At 37.7% G+C, this 22,373-nt stretch overlaps 2 protein-coding genes across 2 annotated transcripts; one reads left to right on the top strand and one right to left on the bottom strand.

Annotated features, from left to right (window-relative positions):
- The first annotated feature begins 29 nt into the window (after positions 1–29).
- LOC149731763 (integrin alpha-2-like) lies at positions 30–9,277 on the top strand. Its single transcript, XM_089884234.1, has 27 exons — positions 30–615; positions 707–834; positions 1,109–1,167; positions 1,245–1,371; positions 1,429–1,549; positions 1,839–1,951; positions 2,008–2,194; positions 2,282–2,463; positions 2,571–2,638; positions 2,698–2,872; positions 2,930–3,015; positions 3,088–3,336; positions 3,411–3,623; positions 3,691–4,000; positions 4,057–4,205; positions 4,477–4,700; positions 4,774–4,912; positions 5,313–5,423; positions 5,505–5,593; positions 5,848–5,943; positions 6,016–6,133; positions 6,188–6,298; positions 6,370–6,498; positions 6,560–6,673; positions 7,058–7,144; positions 7,568–7,702; positions 9,049–9,277. Exons 1-27 carry the CDS (start codon positions 449–451, stop codon positions 9,184–9,186), a joined length of 3,825 nt encoding a protein of 1,274 aa, XP_089740360.1. The 5' UTR covers positions 30–448; the 3' UTR covers positions 9,187–9,277.
- Positions 9,278–10,448: 1,171 nt separating this feature from the next.
- On the bottom strand, positions 10,449–16,116 carry LOC149731762 (uncharacterized). The gene is made up of 2 exons (XM_089884229.1): positions 11,027–16,116; positions 10,449–10,783 (listed from the first exon to the last, which is right to left on the bottom strand). The coding sequence occupies exon 1, from the start codon at positions 15,755–15,757 to the stop codon at positions 11,474–11,476; it is 4,284 nt and encodes a 1,427-aa protein (XP_089740355.1). The 5' UTR covers positions 15,758–16,116; the 3' UTR covers positions 10,449–10,783; positions 11,027–11,473.
- Between the last annotated feature and the right edge of the window lie 6,257 nt (positions 16,117–22,373).

The raw sequence follows: 22,373 nt of genomic DNA, 5'->3' as shown, positions 1-22,373 counted from the left end.
GACCAAATAAACTTTGGAAATGTAGAAATACGTTTGTTTATTTATTCTACATTCAAAGAGAATAGGTTAAAGACAAATTGCAAACTAACTATCTTATATAATTGTAAGTATATCCGGTATAAAGCGTGTACCTATTGCACGTGCAAGTTGTACTGTGAAATATGTTCAAGATAGAATCGTGGATCACTGTTTGCTGTCTCATTTCGTAAAAAAGCTAAGTCATTTGCTCTATTGGTATTACACCATGTTATCTAACTAGTGTCTAGCGCAAATGTTGTGTGGGCCCAAGTGTTTCCTGGCTTACTGACTAATACAGCATAATAACACGTCTATATTTAAAACAGCAATTCTACAAAGTTGTGGTGGACACACATTTTAAATATACAGTATTGGTAATTAGAGCAAGCTGAAGCAAATAAATCGTTGGCAAACAAACAATTTCAACACGATGAGAACTAGTTTAAGAGAGATGTACATTTGTGCTTCTATGATTGTAATATTATGTGCGAGTATGATATCAGCCCAGAATATAGAGACGAGGGAATTTCATTCTCTTTCTCCGATAAAATCCGATTCAGCTGTGATTCATTTTGGAGCATCCTTGGTGATTAAAACGTAAGTAACCTAATTTAAGTTTGCGGTATTGTTAAAACTGTGTTACAAAAGGCGTAAAGTTTATGTGCTTATTCTATCATACATTAAACAGATCACCAATGAATTCAATAGCTTACGTTGGGGCACCAGCAGACGGGAACAAAAATGGGTCAGTCTACAAATGCTCATTTAGTGGGAAATCGTACGGAAACACGACCTGCTCGAAGGACATTTCGTTTGGTACGTTGTTTTCTGTAAGGTGGATAGCTTAATAGTTTATGTAAATCACAAAGTATAGGGATGGGGGGTGGGATATCTTCTTGTTCTAAATTCCCTTTTAATTCGGTAGTAAGCAAAAAACATTTGAAGGATTATAATATCAGCATAACATCACGACTCCCATAGACTGTTGATAAAGGTTTAAAACACAATGGGACAATTTGGATATTATGCGCTACAGATGTCCCATCTTCCCCACCCTATATTATGTATATTAATTATTTTATTTTTCCAGATAACAACGCTGCGATTGGAATGTCTATTGGGGCTGACAGCAGTTTTTCTAACCTCTATGTAAGTTGTAGCTTTAAAGGTTGACTAAACTTCCGAGTTACGTAGATCTAATCCTGTTATTGTACGTCTACATATAGATATGTGGGAACCAACACACAACAAGCTGCCCGACCACACCGCTGCAAAAACGAATGGTCGGGGCTTGTTATAAAAAGCCAATGACGTCATCCACTGCAACAATGTTTAAAACCCCTTGCGTTCCAGGTTGGAGTTAAGTTTAAAAAAGATACATCTGGAATTAAATTCTGGTTTGTTTTTAAGGATGCCCTAAGATAATTCTGATCGCGGATATAATGTTTGTTTTGGACGAATCTAGTAGTGTTGACGATACGGCATTTAGAAGTGCTTTGAATTGGATAATACAAGTCGTATCATACTTTAGGTGAGAAAATGTGTAGTCGTCATGATTTGGACTTGAGCTATAACAATAATTTAAATATAGAGTATGGTATAGAGAAAGATGGGACACATTTTCATTTTATTTTTTCGTCCCGTTTGGTAGTAAACAAAGAACATTCGAAGGAATATAAAAACCGTATCCTAACGACTCCCATATAAGACCGTTGTTGATGGTTTAAAACACGATAAGGATATTTGGATAATATGTGCCAAAGGTGTCCCATCTCATCCCACCCCAATATATATATTTTTTATGATGTTTTTTCCCATAGTTCCTATATCGATAGCGGTGATTTGCGAGTGGGCGTGTATGGCTTTAGCAACGACGATCGCAGTAGTGGAATTCGCATAGGTTTGCAAAAATGGACATCTGCAAATCTTAAAAGTAAGCTTAATAAGAATATTGAATTTTACACAAGACTAAAAACAATAATTTTTCAGAACAAATAGGGGAGCTTTTAAACGTAAGGTCGACAGGGGGCGGCACATATATTTCACATGCGATTAAGGAAACTGTAAAAGTGTTTGAAGCTAACGGGCGAAAAGGTATTGCAAAAGAAATTATTCTGTTGACAGACGGAGGCGCATCTGATTGGTGGTTGCTTAAAGGTGAAGCTGATGATGCAAGGTGAATTTTACCAATAACACGTAGACGGAACATTTAGGTCATTTTAGTTATAAGTAGCATATAGGTTACCTAAATTCTACATTACAGGGACAAAGGCATCGTCCTTGTATCTGTCGGTGTTGGAACATCTGTAAATAACAACCAACTGTTGGCGATGGCGGGTAACAAATCTCGGGTCTTTCAGGCGACTGACTACAACACTCTTGATGAAGTGGTTAACAACGTTGTGTCTACGATCGATGCAATAAAAATTACTGTCAATCTTGAAGGTAACCAATTACTTGGGAAGTGTAGAGTTCATAAGTTATTGAAACATAAACTAAATACATAGGGCAGGCAGTATAGAATTCATGGATTAAAACAAACTTTTTTTAAGGACAAAACGCTAACAGCACGAACAAACTTGCCGAATGCCAACTTGGGAGCGCATCTCATATTACAAAGGTATATTAAAATAACAGTTCAAGATGATATATAGTATAGATTGTTTTGCCTATTCTTAGAACAACAAGATGTATGTTGGGGCGGTTGGTTCGTACGATAGAGCAGGAACTGTGGTTGATTACAGCGCTTCTGCAGGAAGCGTATCAACACAATACACCGCGGTATTAAACGAAACGGATTACGCTGCATTAGCGGGGTCGAAAAATCATTCCAACATCGCTGATTCATATTTAGGTATAGTCTGAGATTATAATCGTTAGTTTGGGGGAAATACTACAATGTTTTTTAAAGGTTATTCTGTTACAAGTGGACTTTTCTTTGGCGGTAACATTGAATACGTGGCGAGTGGTGCTCCGGCATATGAATCAAGAGGGATGGTTCGTATAAATACGTGGATATGAGCAGAGTAATAAAAAGTTTTGCACATAGCGTAACAATTCTTGTAACAGGTCGTAATATACAAGTCAGATAATGTAACTGGATTCCCGCCCAAATATCTTTTGTTTTTACATCCGAGTGAGACGTCGGGTTTGTGGCAGTTAGGAGCTTATTTTGGACATTCTGTTTGTGCTGTCGACATCAATAAAGATTCCTTCGACGACTTAATTGTTTCAGCGCCGTTATTTAATGACGTGAATGGTTACGATCAAGGAAGAGTTTTTGTTTACATAAACAACAAGGAAGGACCGCAGGAATGGGTAACTCAGCAATTCTTAACTTAACATATCTACCTATACCCTCCACGCATTTTGTTATTCATGGTTTACTACAGACTTCTGAGTCATACCGCCCACAATCACTCAGTGGATCAAACGCAAAAGGAGCTCGATTTGGAATGTCGGTTGCAGTGGTTGGTGACGTAGATTTAAACGGATATGACGACATAGCAGTGGGAGCACCATCGGAAGGAGGAACATCATTGGACACCGGTGTTGTATATGTTTATTATGTGTCCTCTCAAGGAATCAATGAAACAAGAAAACAGGTTTGGCGATGACTATAATGATTGATATTTATTCTTTATATAAACTCGAACAAATAACACATCACAGCGAATTGTTGGTAAGTCAGTTATATCATCACTTCGTAACTTCGGCAATGTTGTAACTCCAAGCAGCAGCTTCAGTAACACAGATGTGGACAACAACGGGTATTCTGATATTGTAATATCAGCATCTTCCAGCGATAGAATTATTATCTTACGAGCTCGACCGATTGTCAAAGTTCGAACACAAATCACTTTGAATCCTCCATCTATCGACTTAATCAACTGTCTCAGTAATTCATCAGCTCCTTGTACGAGTGTGACGGTGTGCTTAACTGCATTCTACACGGGTGATCAAGTCTTAACATCACCAGCACGTAAGTTAATGATAAATGTTTACATTGAATTCCAAACATTTTGTTGTCTTTCGCAGATCTGAACGTAACGGTAGATCTCGACTCAAAATTTGGAAATCCTGCAAGCAAACGACTTGTGCATTCGGGCACTACCTTCCCTTCAAAAACTTTCATCTTCAATGCAACTTCTGTAAACAGCTGTGTAGATTTGCAGGTTCATCTTAGCGTAAGTGTTTTAATTACAACTATTGGACGCTTTTTACACAGATCGTGTTTTAACAACCTGTTGTTTTGCTGTTGATTTCCTTCTCTTCGTTCTTTAAATACCATAGTTTTAACCATAGTATGCTGAAGTGTATACTATGGTTTTTACTATCGTTTTCGAATACGTAAATAAAAATATGTTATATAGCCTACATACTGTGTCGAGGTATATCAGTATAGAAACGATATCATAAAACATCTTATAAAAGTTTTATCAACCTTGTATTTAACAGAGTTCGCATTTTACATCTGTGTCAGCAAAACAAGAAACATTAGATCCACCCCAAGTTAAAATGACGTACGATTATATCGATTCTCACAAAAACACAATTATGTCCAACGTGCTGGATCCGGTTACTTCTAAGGTATACACTGCTGACTGGTCGTTTCGTAAGAAGTGTTCTGGGTTAAATGGAAGCAAGTGCAGTCATGACTTAAAAGTGGAAACAACTTATTCGTAAGTAAATATTCACAAGAGGTAATGAATAATAACAACTTCAATCAAGCAAACCCTTGTGTTCACTATATAGCGTACAACAACTCGGGCAGCCTTTAATTCTTGGTTCAAATCCTGGTCTCATATCAATCAATGTAACGATCACCAATCTAGGTCCCGACCATTCCTATTTTACAAGGGTTAACGTGACAGGGAATCTTGATTTAAACAAGGTAAGGATTAAAAACAACGGGAATCAACAGCGTATATAATGGTATAGTAAAGGGTAGGGAAAGACGGGACACCTTCAGTACATAATATCCAATTACCCTGACCATGTTTTAAACAAATAACAGTGGTTCATCGTGGGATACGGTTTTTATAATTCTTTGAATTTTCCTTGTTTACCACCAAATTGGACGAGAAATTTGAAAAAAAAGATGTCCCATCTTCCCCATCCTACTATATAAGCTAGGGTTCTATTAGTATAAATAAAAGCAAGCGTGACCTTTCAGTATATAGAACTTGTATTTTAGCGAACTCACTTACACGATCATTCTGGTAATTATATCAGTTAGATGTGACCACGCATTGTGGCCATTTGGTCACCAACAAAAAACGATCTATTTTTAGGTATCAGGCTCTTGTGTTGCACTGCTGCCTGTGCAACACACGAACACAACCACCGTTAGCTACAAGGCCTCTGTTTCTAGTGTTCTGGATGTCATGGTCAAAGGTGTATCGGTAAGTCTCCACTATATAGCTTTGGGCACGTAAATACTAAATTAATGTTTTCGCAAAAATACTAAATCATTATTTTCGCAGTGTAACTTCCTGTTGGAATATTCTCTTCTCTCGCTAACGCAAACATCAGAAACAAAAGAAATTCTATTAAATGGGATTGTCTACTCAAAGTAAGATTAAGTTTACCAAAACTCACAAATAACCCATTAAGAACACAGTTTAGTATTTTGGGTCACGGTCGTTACGTTAGCACATAATATCTCATATTTCCTAAACGTGTATTCAAAGATTAACTTGACTGTTAGAGTCGTGAGGATGTGGCTCTATTTCTTTTTTTTTCACCAAGTGCTGGTATAACAAAAGTGTATAAAAACATTTACCATCTTACCCCAGCCAATTTAATTATATATTTCAACATTACCAGTGTCAATTCAAACCTAACGTTCGACCCTGACATGACGAACAACGTTTTCGAATATCGCAAGACAGTTTTATACGCTACAACTTTACGGCAAACCAGGTTAGTCCAGTATACAACTTTTTAATATGTGATATTTTTAAATGAATGATTAAAATTATATTTTTTTTTCAGCGAATCGCAGCAGAGCGCCATATTTTACAATCGAGTAGTTTCGAAGGAGGCAAAAATACACAACTTGAGCAACTTGCATTTGGGTGAAAAAGCAAACTTCATCACCCATAAACATATGGTACACTATGAGTGCAAACTGTGTAAAAATGTTTTTAATATTAAACATTTTTAGATCGACAACCGAGGACCAAACATTGTTGCAAAAGCTTCTCTTGTGTTTACATGGCCGAGGCAAAGCAAGGAAGGATTACCACTGTTATATCTCTACTATTTCCAATGCTTGGTAAGTTTAAGCTTATATGTTTAGGCCTTATTACGGTGTAATCCTTAATTAAACATAGGATTTTTTACTAGCCACTGAAAACATGCAACTGCAGTGGATTGAACAAAGTAAATGAATATGAGTTTGCAATCAACAACGGAACAGGTGCGAGCTTGTTTACGCTTAACTACGATTCCAAAGCAATATTTCCTGCACAAACGGTGGGTCTACCAGTTTTTTTACTCCAATAAACTTGAATTAAAGTTAAACTTCTGCTACCAGACATGTAAACACACAAACTGCGATTTCATCACGTGTTCTATCAACCATCTGAAAACGTTTTCCAACGTAACAATAATATCGTCGTTTAAAATCTGGATACCTTCCCTATCCCAGGTATATATAGTTGTGCGGGGAAAGATGGGACACTTTTTTATTCCATTTTTCTCATCTCATTTGATAGTAAACAGAAAGTATTTACAGAATTATAAAACAATACCTTCACAACTCCTATAAACCGTTGTTACTTTTTTTTAAATACGGTCAAGATGTTTAGATATTATTGACTAAAGGAGCTCCGTCTTCTCTCACCCTACTATATTATGTATTCAAAATCACAACGAAAAAAAATACCAACAATCCAGTTACACGGTAACTTGAAAGCTGGCACGAGGTGTGTGAACAGAACACCCGTATTATAACGGCTGTCTATATCCGACTGGATAAAATTCAATTCATTCGTTCAATGTATAGATTTATTAGCGTGACGTGTTTTTACAGCCAAACTTGGTAACAACATTCTCCAGCCATATTCGATTTAATACTATAGACTCGCCCGTTTACCCGCCTTCAAATAAAACCACTAAGGTAAGAGCCTTTACGTTACACCACCAGGTTAACGTTACTTTGTATAAGAATAACTCAATCGCCTTTCTTACTTAATACGCATGCGTTATATTACATAGTGCGGTAAACCCTGGTTTACACAGGTCTAGTATACTAAATGGTATTTACTATTTATAGTTGTGTTTTATCCGTATAGGTTTATGGCTATACGTAAACAAAATGCCTTACTGCAAATAGAAGTACAGTACCATTACTGTTATACAGTAGGGCGGGGCAAGATGGGACACCGTTTTAATTAACTTCTCGTCATTAAAAAAGCTATAAACGGCCGTATTCTTACGACTCCTATAATAGACCGTTGTTTACTGTTTATCAGGATATTTAGGTGTCCCGTCCTACCCCACTCCACAGTGACAGTTCCACCGAAAAATATATTAATTTCAGGCAACCACTAAAGTATCTGCATACGTTGCTCCAACCCCACCACCCGACCCCAACCAAGTTGATACTGGGGCCGTGGTGGGGGCAGTGGTTGGGGGGTGTTCTCTGCTGATCGTCACTGTTTTTGTCATGTGGAAGGTAAAAATAAAATTGGGAAATAATTTGAATGAATAATCATATAGCTTTGGCGCCGTAGTAATGTAGCTATTGTACGGTGCAACCCGTAACCGGCTATTTCCCGCCCGGCTAATTCCCCCCGGCTATTTCCCCACCGGCTAATTCCCCCCAATGACTATTTCCCCCCGGCTAATTCCCCCCAATGACTATTTCCCCCCGGCTAATTCCCCCAATGACTATTTCCCCCCGGCTAATTCCCCACCGGCTAATTCCCCCCAATGACTATTTCCCCCGGCTATTTCCCCACCGGCTAATTCCCCCCAATGACTATTTCCCCCCCGGCTATTTCCCCCCGGCTATTTCCCCTCCGGCTATTTCTCCCCTAAGACTATTCCCCTCCGGCTATTTCCCCCCAAGACTATATCATCCCGGCTAGTTCCCCCCGTGACCTTTCCCCACCGGCTATTTCCCCCGGCTATTCCCCCCTAAGACTATTCCCCCCTTGGCTAGTTCCCCCCGTAACCATTCCCCCCGGCTATTCCCCCCCGGCTATTCCCCCCTTGGCTCTTTCCCCCCAGCTATTTCCTGCCGGCTATTCCCCCCCGGCTATTTCCCTTCCGACTGTTCCTCCACCGGCTGTTTCCCCCCATGACTATTCCCCCTGTGACCATCGTGTTAGCGTGTTAGGGGTTATGGGTCAGGGATTAGGGGTTGGGGGTTAGCCAGGGAATAGTCACGGGGGGGGAATAGCCGGGGGGAAATAGTCCCGGGTGGAAATAGTCACGGGGGGGAAATAGTCACGGGGGGGGAATAGTCACGGGGGGGAATAGTCACGGGGGGGGGGGATAGTCACGGGGGGAGTAGTCACGGGGGGAATAGTCACGGAGGGAATAAGCCGGGGGGAATAGTCACAGGGGAGAATTAGCCAGGGGGAATAGTCACGGGGGGAAATATCCGGGGGGAATAGTCACGGGGGGAATAGTCACGGGGGGGAAATATCCGGCGGGAATAGTCACGGGGGGGAAATAGCCGGGGGGGAATAGTCTTGGGGGGAAATAGCCGGAGGGGAATAGTCACGAAGGGGAAATAGCCGGGGGGGAAATCGCCGGTGGGAAAACGCCTGAGGGGATATAGCCTAGAACCAGTGAAACCAGTGGGCTCGCTTGTATCGTTGCGCAATTTTTAATGGCAACTGCTCAAACCCAATAGTGACTTATAGGTTGCCTATGTTAGCTATTCACTAAAAAATGAAAAATCCTCGTGGGGGGCACGAGGTGTGTAAAACATAACATGTTTAACCACTGTCGCTGCTCCCCGTTCGGCTGGGATAAAATAAGTTACATCCATTAATTCTCATTACAATACAGGCTGGATTTTTCGAAAGCAAGTATGCTAAAATGCGACAGGAAGCTGAACAAGAAGAAGCAGAATCGAAAGAAAAAGGAGCACAAGAAAAAAATAAAAGCGTGAAAGATGGTGGATCGAAAGAAATAGAAGCAATATAAAGATTTTATTATACTATGGATAAAGCCACATATTATATTTTTTGATAACTGTACGAATTGAAATAAAATTTATTCTTATTTATAGACAGAAGGCAGCATAAAAATTTATCAAACATTAACAAATACTTCTCATATATCAAAATTTAATTTAGTTATCCAATAATAATGTGAGGGAGTGTGACGCTTTCGATAGGGAAATATAGTATAGGGTGGAGAGAGACGGGACGCTTTCAGCATATAATATACAATCTCCTGATCATGTTTTAAACAATTAACAACGGTCTATGGGAGTTGTGAGGATACGGTTTTATGATTTTACGAATGTTTTTTTGTTTACTACTAAATGGGACGAGAAAATAGAATAAAAAGGTGTCCCATTTTCCCCTATCCTAATATACATGAGCCCTCCTCTTTACTACAAACTAGAAGATGTAATGGGAGCAACAACTTTGGTAAAAAATGGAGAGATGACAGAAAGAGGAATTATCGAGTTTGAGTGAAAGGGTTGATAAATAATATGAAGGTGGGGGAAGATAGGACACCTTTAGCACTTATATTCAAATATCCTGATTGTGTTTTGTGTCCCATCTTCCCCCACCCAACCATACAATTAAATGTGCTGCTTATTTGGGGTACTTGAAAGTTTTCATGTGTTCGTCATTAAACATGCAATAAAATATTCCTGGGAAAATCTTCATTAAATAAGTTTGTAACTCCAACATGTAAGGAGTGACATCCAAAAATACATCATTTATCAACCTGATGTCGTTGATGTTGAAACAATCTGATTAATAAAAATTATGTTACCTGAGGAAACTCAATCTTACTTAATAGGCCTATTCTTCTGTTGTTTACAAATACAGATGAACACATATATACTGCTACAAAAATAGATGGACCAACCTTTTTTTATATATTCACCCAAGTATTATCAGTTCTTTCTGGCAAACATAGCATATTTTCTTTGGTTATATATTGAATCTACCATCAATACTTATATATTTGATAATATCAAGTCAATGCATATGAATGTAACTTCCACCATCAACAAACATCTGTTAGTTTGAATTTCCCACTGAATACAACATAGGTCACAAGTTATAATGTTCTAATAAAGTATTAGTTACAGGATTTTCACTTACTTGAATATGGTTCTACCTTGTATTGTCTTTTCTGCCTCGTTTATTAAAATATAAGCTAGGCTATCACAAATATAACAGAATTATTTCTATTTACTTCTACATTAGAATTTTACCTAAAAATCCATTGATCTGTAGAATTTAATATAAAAGGGCTTAACAAATAAATTACAAGATTAGTACATCAGTAAGTTTGTAGAAATGATCTTTGCCCAAACTCAAAATGCTTGATTCCATTCAAAAAAGAAAATGGGAGAATTAACCATAAATCCATCAATCCATGGATAACCAATCTTGTGTTGGAGCAAATAAACTCAGGATTTTAAATTCCGTTCTCTCTGTTCATAAAGTGCTTTAGTTAAACGTTGTTCTTCTTCTAATCGTTTTAGGTTCTCAGCCTTTTTTCTTTCTTTTTCTTCAATCCTGGCAAAGTCTCTTCTTACTCCTTCTCTCATTTGCTATAAATAAAACATCATAAGCTCAAACCATAAGTTGAAAAACTTAAATCGATCCTATATATGTGATACCATTACCTTTTTTTAACTGATCCAGTTTAAAAACTAAAACCTTCTTCAGTGACATCATGAGTTAAAATAAGTTTGTATTGAAACTGACCACAAAAATTAAGTTTTAATATCAAAAAGTTTTTACATCGTTATTTTCAAAAAAATAGAAACACAGTTTGTTTAAGATAATACAACCTCTTGAGATGCCTGTTGGTTCCAATGAACATATGCAATCATAGAGGTTGTAAAGATAATGGAACCTCCAAATGCCATTCTAGCAGTAGATGACATAATGACACATATGTTATATAATACCCTATGTATTCATATAGTTCTGTTCTATAAAAGAAAAGGCTTGAATAAGGTTGCACACCAAACAAGTTAGAGAAAATAATAATTTGCGAAGTATACGTTTAAAAAATAACAAAGTAGAAGGTAATGAAAAAAACTCATACACAATTACACAAATAAATGAAAAACTAACAGTTTTAGTTTGGCAGGTTTGTAGCATTGTAAAATATACGCACCATAATAAATGAGACATAATAATCAAAGTCGTAAAGTTATAAAAAATGACAACAAAACAATTTGGTAAGAGCATCCAACTAAAGTATTGTTACAAAATGAAAAAAAAGCGGAAAACTATTCCGTTAAATCAATGGTCAATTTGTTATTCGAAATTGAATGCTCAAAATGATTAGTTAAATGCAATTGAACATCTTCAACTGTATCAACATCTTTTGTAAAATAATGAGTACAATCCTGCCACAAACAACAGCATTCCAACTTTTCTAGGAAAGCATTGGTTGCATGGACAGAGTAGAAATGTTCTTTCATAACTGACAGACCAACCAAAGATTCTTCACAGCCGTCCCATTTACATTGAAAGCTTTTCATCTGTGAATAAATCATATCAACTGTTGAATTTTCATTTTCCAGCATTGAAAAATCAATGCATTCTGGATGCTTAGTAAGTTGTGAAAGCAAAATGGTTTGAATGGTCCCATTTTCAAACCCAATGTAGGCAAGAGGTATAGTAGTACTTTTAATTGTGTTGTCTTTTAATGTTACAGAGTGAAGATACATTTCAACAGGGTTGTTTTCAAACTGTTTTGGTGACCCAGCTAAAAAATAAGGAGTGTCTGTGAATACACGGAAGTTCTTATCTGAGCAGATTGATGCAACCGAGTTTTTATAAACACAGAGTGATCTGACACTTCCATTGTGAAAACCAGAAATTCTGTGCATGAGTGTACCACTACTGATACTGTGAACAAGAATAGTTCGGTCCGTAGATCCACTGTATAGTAAATCTAGCACCAAGTTTAAACAGTTGATTGTTTTTGTGTGGCCTGTGAAAAGACGAAGCAGCAATCCATCATCTGCGTCTCTGATTGACACCTGACAGTTGCTGGTTCCACAGCAAAGAACACGCCGTGCCCCATCGGTGCCACTGGTTAGAGCAGTTACAGAGTGTGGGGAATGACAATCAAACACTTCATCCACCTTGAGATTAGTGCAGTTGTACATAAGTACTCTACCATCTCTCGTGCCAATATATGCAGTAGGTTTGGAATAATGTACACACAATATTGCGTTATCATAATGAACAAAATTTGTTGTTGCGAAATTAACATTTTGGTTGCAAATAGTTATTTTAACTTGTTGAACATTAGATTTCAACCTTACAGGACTAAGGTTATCCAATTCAGTATAAACTAAAAGCATGCAGTACACATAACAATTGGTAGCAGCACATTGCGACTCTAGAGCTATAAAAGACTTGGTGGGAATTTTATCAAGCTTATGTTTACCAAAAACTTTTTCAGATAAAGCATCAGTAACAATGACTGTTTTATCTTTTGAGCACGAAATAATTTCATTATTATTAGTTACAAACAAAGACACAATAGCAGAAGAATGGTGGGAATGTAAGGCCTTAGAAGAATAATGTAACTCAGCCAAAGACATTTCAACACAAGAAGTTTTACCATTATCATGCAGTAAAGAATTGTTTAATGTTGTTTGCAAAACTGTCTTTCGGACAGGATTTTTAAACGCAGCAGCACAGGTTGTATTTGATAAGGTGCGTCTTCTTAATGGTAAATTTGACTTGTTGCATAAGTCAGCTTGAACATTAGCTGCCGCATGTGGGTCAGGGGGTTGAGATCTATAAAATCCAACATCAGTGTTTGTAACAGGTTCCGATTTTACTCTTACTGAAACTTCGGTGAGACTAGTTTGCTTTGAGCTTATTCCCACGGTGTCTGTGTTGGATACTATGTCAGGTAGATTCGAACTTTCAACAGGATTCTGTGAATTAGTAGTATTGATTTGATTGTTGTTACTTTCAGATCTTTGATTTTGCAAGTTTTCAAGAGACATTTGCATGTTCTTTATGTTGGTTTTTAACAAAGATTCTCTTTGTTTCAGGAAGCTCTGTCTTATGTTGTATTGAGTGATAAGAGCAGTGATGTGCATGCTCTCACTCTTGATCAGATCCAGATCGTTCTGTGCGTTTGAAATTTGTGAAAGAAGAAGCATTGTTTGGCTGCATGATGCTGCTTGATTTGGAGTTGTAACTTGGTTCGACTGTGTCAAACTACCATTCAAACTGACCCTAGTCACACTACCATCAACTTGTGTGGCTTCAGATTCAGACTGACTAATACCACTATTGCGTTCTGAGTCCTTTGCCATTTTTTCAAACAAATCTTCCAGGTTTTCTTCCTCCATATTAATAAGGCAAGAGTCAATTTCAAAATTAGATGATCCAGACTTGCTTCCAGAGTCATAACAAGTTGATTGATCGCTCAGTGGTGGAGGTGTTCCTTGACATTGAACAACTGGATTTGATGTTTTATTAACTGAAGTGGAGTGAGAAATTTGCTTCTGCTTTGCATCGTAATCATGCGAGTCTAATGTTTCTTCTTCTTCTACTTTTATTGGAATTAAATTTATCGTACAAGTTTTATTTACTACATTATGTAATTTACTGGATTCAGTTGGTTTACCAGGTACATTCTCTGAATTTGATGAATTGTTTTCTATTGGCTCACTCTTTACTTTGTTCAGGAAAGTTTGGGGAACTTCTGTCACAGTTTTTTGGTGTATTACACTAATTGGAGTGGTTGTTTTTGGTTTTAGTGTTTCCGTTTTACCGGTGTCATGGTTTTTCCCCACAACTGAACTTTGAACAGGTATAATGTGGGCTGTAGGTTGAGAGCCACTTACTAACATTTTATTAATGGTCGTTTTATCTTTTAAAGTTGTAGTCTCAACTTGCACATTCTTTTCAGACATATTATCATTAGTGCATGAGTTAGCTGAGGCACTTGCTTGTTCATAACTAAAGGAATCTTCATCAGAAAAATGCAGTGAAAGTGCAGCTGACAACTCATCATCGGTTGACACATCTACGTCTTTTAACTCGGACATAATCACTGAATTTACAGGATTTGGAGCCGGCTGTGCAAGGCCAATGCCAAATCGTGGACCAGTAAGTTTTCTTGAACTAGGGGAACAAATAGTATCCCTAGCACCACACATAATCATATTCTTAGATGAATGTTTCCGATTATTAAAAAGTTTAGCGAACGTAATATTTCTCCGCATTTTCTCACCTTCGTCACTTGAGCTTTTGTCAGCATTTGAAATAAGCCGACTCCTTGCTATTTTGACATTTGGCTTTATAACCTTTTTTGATGTCGAACTTGCCACATTGGCATCTGATTCCATGTGGACATTACTTGAGGTAGGTGAATTACTTTGTGGGGTAAATTTTTTGGACAATTTTGGTATTTTTGATGACCCACTTAAAAAACGTTTTTTTAAAATCGAAGCTTTTACCTGTTTCAGCTTACACTTCAGCTGTGGTTTCTTTTTCAATTGAAACGGTGATGAATTAGCTGTGTTTATGGAGCCAGTACTCGATTTACATTTTTCAACTGAACTGTTAACCTCCACAACTATGTTTGGTCTTAAAGCACCATCCAATTTTATGATTGAAGCTTCACATTTCTTCAGTGTTTTATCATCTTGGTTTAACGGCTGTTCAGGTGGACTAGAAACATTTTTATCCAAACAGACACCAGTTTTTTTTGTGGCAATCTTTATTTGTTTTTCTGTGGCTTTTATGGTTTTGGGTTTGGGATTAGTCTCTGGCCTTGCAGGAACATTTTCAGCAGATTTAGTTTTGTTGACGTTAGAAACAGGTTTACTCCATTTGAACTGGTTCTTCATGTAAGAAGGTGGTTGTCGGAAAAATGGTGGTGTAACTTTATGGTTGTTAGGAGGGGGATACATGTCACTCTCATGCATGTAAAACCTGGCATTGGGATGCATGTAATATTCTTCATGATAGAACTGTTCAGGATCCGGACACCTTCGTTTTGGTGGAAAAGGGGGCCTTCCCTGCCTTGGATGAAATGTTTCAAAAACTCTTCTGCTAAAAGAGCTATCCGGAAAAGGTTGTGGGTGCCATGTTGGATTAAAATACTCATTGGGTGGATTCCGCCATGCTCTTTCTGTAGTTTTAGAAAGTTGTTTTGTTAATGGTCTGATGGGAGAATCAATATTTCTTTTCCGTGCTTTTGGTTTTTCTCTTTTTCTTAATGGTTTGCACAGAAATGTTGATGCAAATTTATGCAAATTTCGAGGAACGTACTGTTTGTCTAATCCCAACAATTTTGTCCGCTCAGTACGTTGATTTATATGGGACTCGCTTTGCAAATGAGCGACATAAGCAGACAAACCTTTGTAGTTTTCGGAACAGATATTACATATGTGATTATAATCCGACCCAAACTTGGTGGCCAGGGAACGGTGATGCAAGAGGGAAAATATATGTTCTTCTAATTCCACCTCAGTTGTATAAGTGAGTTCACATAAATGACATGCAGTATAAGCTTGCTTTCTTTGTGTCATTTTTAGTTTACATTAATCCAAGAACTTTTCAGATCATATTATTTCGTTAAATGGCCTTAGCCTGTGAAATTGATGATATTAGTCTTATAGATAGATATATCTAAAACATAACGTAAAAAGGCAGCAACCTAATAAAGTTTAACAAATCTGGCAAAAAAATACATTCGTATCGTATATCGTATATATAATAATATTATATATACGATATACGATATATTATATTCAGACTTTTTTTTTAGAAATAGCGGATGGCCGACATACGTGGTACACTAAGTTATGGCATTAAAGAACAATTCTTTATACTTAATTTACCGTTATTTTATAGTAAAGTTATACTGTAGCAAAAATACAGTTTGTCGCGCTTGTTGTAAATCCGCGCTGGATACCTAGTAGAAAAACAAAGCTCATAGAAATTCCTAAAGAATCGCGCAAGTTTATATGATTTCTATGTTGCCGACAGAAGTAAGCAAAGTTTTTCAAGTTCGGTTGCCAAGTTGGAATGTTGTTGTTTGCTTTTGGGTATGTAGGTGGTAGGATAAGCTTGAAGTGCGCAGTAATGGTTGATTAATGATTGTGCTATTTTGATTTATATTTACCCGTATTTAGTAAAGTAGCGTACTTGTTTCAACCGGTGCGATAATTACGCATAATTTTAATTTATTTTCGTAAACACGGTATGTCGCGAGTCATAGCATGTGATAAATTTAGTTAGTTGGTTTTGTTTTCCGTATAATATAACAAGTATTATATATATACCTCCCGTTGATTGTGCCATGAAGTGAGCCTGATCTAAAAGTTACAAGCATAGAGCCTTATACCTATTTTTGTTTACCTAAATCCTAAATGAGAGTAAATGATTTTTAAACGGTTTTGCATTTTCTATAATATTTTTAACTATTAAAGTAACTGTATGATGTTAGAATTATGATTAATCATTGTGCGTAGCTTGTTAACTATAATGATTTTATCAATTTGTGTTGTTTAATGGACAAATAGCCTAGTACACTGTACAGTTGTGTACATTTATGAATTCTTAGTTAGGTAAGACTTTGGCTGGAGTGAAAGTACACAAACAAATTTTATCTTTATATTATTTAGTATAAACATAATAGCGAAATGATTGTCTCTGAATAATGTATTTTGCTTTGTAAAACAAACTATATATATTTGGTTGACACTTTAACAGTATACAGCAGTGTTGTTTTATGATCTTCACTTCTCTATTAATAGTTTTCATCAAAATATGTTGCATATTAAAACCATCCTCTGTATTTAAATTAAATCTTGACAACTTTTTTAATTACACTATCGAGTCTGTATGCACTGTGATTTGAATTCTGTTACATTACAAATGAAATATCGTCCCAGACCAATGATTTGGGTTTTCAAAATTAAGAAATTTACTGTTGTATCCTTATGTTATTTTATTATGTAGTTTCTCTCTTATTTCAAGCATGAAGTATTAAATGTTTCCAAACTAATGTGGGATGTGGCCGTATGTAAGTGAAAAAACTTTATTATACAATAGATTTCCTTGTGAAAGAATTAGAATTTGTTTACCAGCCTAATGATTGACAGCTAACACCACGTATTTAACACCAACCCAGTATTGACCATTTATAAAGCAGGCGCAAAGCTCCAGACTAATGCATTATGCAGTCATTGCATTGAGACGTGTTGGCTTGCCAGGTTGAATCGCGCGCGCATTGTATAGTAATCATTATTGACGTCATCACGCGTTGGCCCTCGCGTTTTATACAAAACCTGCACACACATGTTAGGTGTTAATTATTTTCGTCTGTCCCGCCCGCATCTCTGACGTATTACTTGTGTTAAAATAGCTGGTTTTCTCGTTTGCAGAAGCACGAAGCGGAAATATGGTATCGAGTTACTTATTGTAGCATTTATTCAATTTTATGCCATATCCTTTACGTCCGTCCTCAATCCACTAACAGGAAACGTAAGCTGTTGTGGCTGGAATTTCGTAGACTTGTATAAGTGTAAAGTGTATATACCTTACTGTTCGAACGTATAACTTTATTGTCGCATTAAATGTATTCATTTTCTACTTAAAACCAAATTGCCGTAATAGCTTAATTAATATATCGGCCGGACGTTAATCATCACTTAGTTGTCCATTTTTATTCGACGTATTTACATGCGCTGTGTAACGATTAGTTTAACAAAGCATTACAGCGATTGGTTGCACCGTCTTAAATGACGTAACCCCCACGTTTAGATTCCAATATGCGCTCAAAGGTTATGTGAAACAGAGTAGAGCCCAGTACCAAGAAAGAATCGGCAAGTGACGTAGTAGAGGAGACCTCATCAGATCTTTATATCTGTAATGTCAAGCGGTTGTTTAATGTCCAGTTGTCGCCGTGGCAACAATCGTTACTTTGATTTTCACAGTGGCCCTCTGTACAAGGATGTTTATCTAAAAGGTCTCGATAAGACACGATACCAGGTTCAGTTTTCAAGTACGGACCATCACTACAGTATGAGCGTGTTTTCGTCGCTCACTACTAACCAGGCAAGATCTTAGATGAAACAAACGTTCTTTCGGATGCAGTTTTGTTTGACCATGGCTATCTGTACAAGACGATAGCAATTAACTTATATTTGATGGTGGATTGTCAGAGAAAGATTTAGGCGTATATGTATGTTTATTTTACAGTTAGGTCATCCCATCAGTTACATTGAACGCTTACGTTATGGTCTTTTTTGTGAGTGAAGTGGTGTATTTGATTTAAAGTTTACATTCTGGCAACGGTTTTAAACCTCAATATTATTTTAAAATTCAAAACCCGACAAGTTTACCAATGGCTTGGCACATTATTCGTAAACCTGCGCCACGCCTTGTATTCTAAATCTCCTTGAACACCGCTTTGCACCACTGCCCTCGAAAGACTTCAGGAGAACTGACATTGAAGCCAAAGGATACATTACGTCATTGCACTGGAAAATCCTGTAGGCGGCATCATACGTATTGGTTGACGCGTCAAAATAGTTCAGTTCGTTTAGTGTTCATGTGAAATTTAAATTCATCTTTTTAACGTAGTAATGCAAAAGTTACATTGATAGGTGTTGGGACGATGTTTTACAAAATACAAGATGGTCCATTAAGTGTTTTACAAGTGTGTCGTCTCAGAAAGGGGCAGCTAAGTAAAGGTTAAAATCACTATCCTATCGTTATAGCCAAGCTTTTGTTTGTCGATTTGTTTCAAAAGTGTTCTCGCTGTGACGTAGTCAGACGTATTTCTGTGTGGCTTTCGTTGTGATTACGAAGGAAAATCGTAACAAACGCGATTAATACGTCACTAACCCTTCAATCCACAGTTGCCACGTCACAGTGCCGCAATTCTCCCTGAATCGACGTAGTCTGTGCGTAACGGACCAGGTGAACCGAGAAAGCAAGTTGCTGTTGCGTTTTACGTTGTCCCTTTTTGCAAATCTCGTTGATTCGACGTTTTTTGGCATTTACGAATCTATTAGTTTGAATATGTCCGCGACTGACACGGCAGTAGGAAATGACGGTGGTGTGCAATGTGCAGTAAATGAACTAAATTTCAATCGATACGAACATCGTAGTAGCATTGAATCTTGATTCGATGCATCTGCCAGTCCTTCGTGGTTATCGAACTCGTTCGCTGTTCAGTTTCACACATTGAAAATTAGATGGCACTTGCGTAAAAGTGGAAAACCCGACCATGTGAAAATAGTTACAGCTTCAAGCCACAGTGGTACTCCTACTTTAAGCCAAGCCAGATAATCTCTTGGGTTTACACCCGAAGTTCATTCCTCGTCTCCCAACCCGATGGCCACTGACGTCATAATCATTGTTCTGTGACGCGACAATTCGTATTGTTTGGTCAGACTCGCGTGATAGAGTTTCAGTGTAACAGAACAAGGCGACGAATCGCGTGTTATCTTTATAAATAAAATCAACTTCATCTCTCTATTCTATAATTAAAATCCAGTTGATATCACGGGATCTACTGTGTCACATAATTTAGATATCCGCCTACCTATTTACGTATTACGATTACGCGTTTAGTCACGTGTGTAGAAAGTGTCCCAGAATATGCAGACGACGTCATACACCACATAGTGTCAAACAAGTCCGTATAGGTATCCCCGGCTAATGAACAGTAACAATTGAAAGCTACCATCCCGTTCTATTGTTAATTGAACCACGCAAGTTGATAGCTTCTGTTTTTGTAGCACAGGCACGCGTTCTCGTATTCTCTATATATTTATTACTGAATAGATAAGAGAAAGTCAGCCGACTGCCCTAAGGATGCCACAGTGTAGCTACAGCCTGCGCCACTCTTATACGAATTTAATGGAACTCCGTGTTGCTTAGTTAAATATAAATGCTCACACCACCCGCCACGGGTGGATAGAGTTACGAGTCCATTACATTACGCCAAGTAAAGTCTTAAGCAAACATATATAGTCGGTTTTAAGCAACGAATGGCTTTCTTAAAAGGTTTGTAAGTTAGCTGGGAGAGAACACAGATTCCAACGCGTTTACATTAGAAAGGATTAAAAGCACAGTGACAAGTTGAGCTTTGACTTTAACATTGGCAAGTCGTTTTCATGTTTATTGAGTTAGCCTGTTGTCAAGGGAGACACAGATCAAGTAAATCCCCTTCAGCCTCTTATCCAATGTATTGGATCAGATCAGTCGATATTAGATGCGCGGTGCGCCTGCCATTTAAGTCCCCGAGAAGTTGAATTAAATTTTCTCCCCGCTTGTGTACATTCTCCAGCATATACTATCCACTGAATTAAGCTGTTTCAAGTTTGTGTGTGCGCGGCTAGTGCGTGCGTTGGACAGTGTTTGAGTGCGTGAGGCTCTTGGGAATCGAGCGAAACGCTTAGGAATCGATATTCAGACACACTCGAGTCGAAAAAGAGACGATTCTGGGTGCATTGACGCTTTGAGCTGCCGATTCTCTATTTCCGTAGTCAGCCCAAGTACGCCAGTGTTCGACTATCGTAGCCCGCGGCGGCCAAACTTGTTTATCGGTAATTATATTTAGAATGGCAGCACTGTTCACGAAAAGGTGACAAAACAATACGATATGGTCGCGGAATTTACGTTTTTCGGTCCATTATACCGTAAATTTCCATCAATGCTTTTAGCAATAATGTGTATTGACAGGTGTACGTCTGGACAGCATATGGTTTACGACCGCAAAGCTAGCTTGTAAGCTTGCCAACATAAGAATGTTTTGTATAAGCAGAACGAAAGTTCAATTAGTTTGTGTTCAACCCAAAATGTTTCGTTGCGTTCAGAGCGAGCAACACATACATATAACGAAAGATGGAAAGCAGTATCTATAAGATTTGTGTACCTTGCAGTTAAGTTTGCTGGGCATGGAATTCCTTTAGTTTGTTCTTCCCAGAGCAACGTTGCGATAACGAAGTATAAGATTTAATTTTTAAGAGGCAACTTTTATGTGTGCATAGTGACACGCTGCTTGCGCAAACTGTATAGCTAAAGCACACAAACCATACTGTTTCGTCTTCGCTTTAGAAAGACGCTTTCCTTATTTGCCAGCACCAGCAGTCTTCCAAGAATAACCTTGTTTGAACTGATTCTAACTACAGTTTATATCAACGCATAGTTAGAAGTATGAAGGTAGAACTCATATTGCGTGTTACGTTTTTTGAGTTAGTTATATTTCTAAACCTATTTTGTAGCTTGTTATGTTTTGCGTGTTATGTTTTTTTTCTATAACTATTTTTGTAACTAGAGGATATTCTGTACAAAACTACAAAGTAAGATGGTGTAAATAAAATATAAAAGCCGCCACAATGGACCGGGGTTTATGTAAACCATTGCTCCGTTTACAGTCCAGCTATTTTGCACCATTTACCCCCACGATGGCCTAGTTATCGCTATGCTATACAAACATTCTGTACAGTGGTCGCAATTCCTTCTGTGTGCTGGCCGAATCTGCACATCTTGATGTAATAATTGTTCCCGCTTCGGATCCAACCGATGTGTAAAAAGTATCGTGTTCTCTACTTAGCCATATGCTTTGTTTCCCACAATCCATATCCTCTATACAATTTTACGAACTCTTGACGTTTCGCGCCGAATGTGGTGTACCCATATGACGTGTATGACGATGTAATTTGGATTGTTTGTTGGAATCTACGCTGACGTAGATATCGTTATTACGTGGTTCCGTGTTGTGTTTACGCAAGTTTGTGGCCACCAGCATAACTTACAAAAATGTTTAGTATTAACTGTTATTTGAAAACTTTCATGGCAACGCAGTACGAAACACGAATGAGTAGGTTAGGGAAGATGGGACGTTTCAACATTCAAAGAATTATAAAAACGTATCCTCACTACTTCCATAGACCGTTGTTAATTGTTTAAAACACGATCAGAGTATTTAGATATGTGCTAAAGGTGTTCCATCTTACCCCACAGTACCATACCTATTACGTAGCATCGGTTAAATTACATCTGCAGGTGCCAATTTATTTCAACACTTCGCATTTAAATATAAAAGTAATAACTACTTCCTTAAACGACGGTTCTTTCCCCTGTCCAGTCCACTGTCCCTTTCCGAATAAAACCTTTGGATTGTTT

This window comes from Ciona robusta, chromosome 9 (genome assembly GCF_009617815.1).
Source record: "Ciona robusta chromosome 9, ASM961781v2".
Classification (NCBI taxonomy): Eukaryota; Metazoa; Chordata; class Ascidiacea; order Phlebobranchia; family Cionidae; genus Ciona; species Ciona robusta.
Note: the sequence above shows the minus strand (reverse complement) of the source record. Positions and strands in the feature narration are given on the sequence as shown.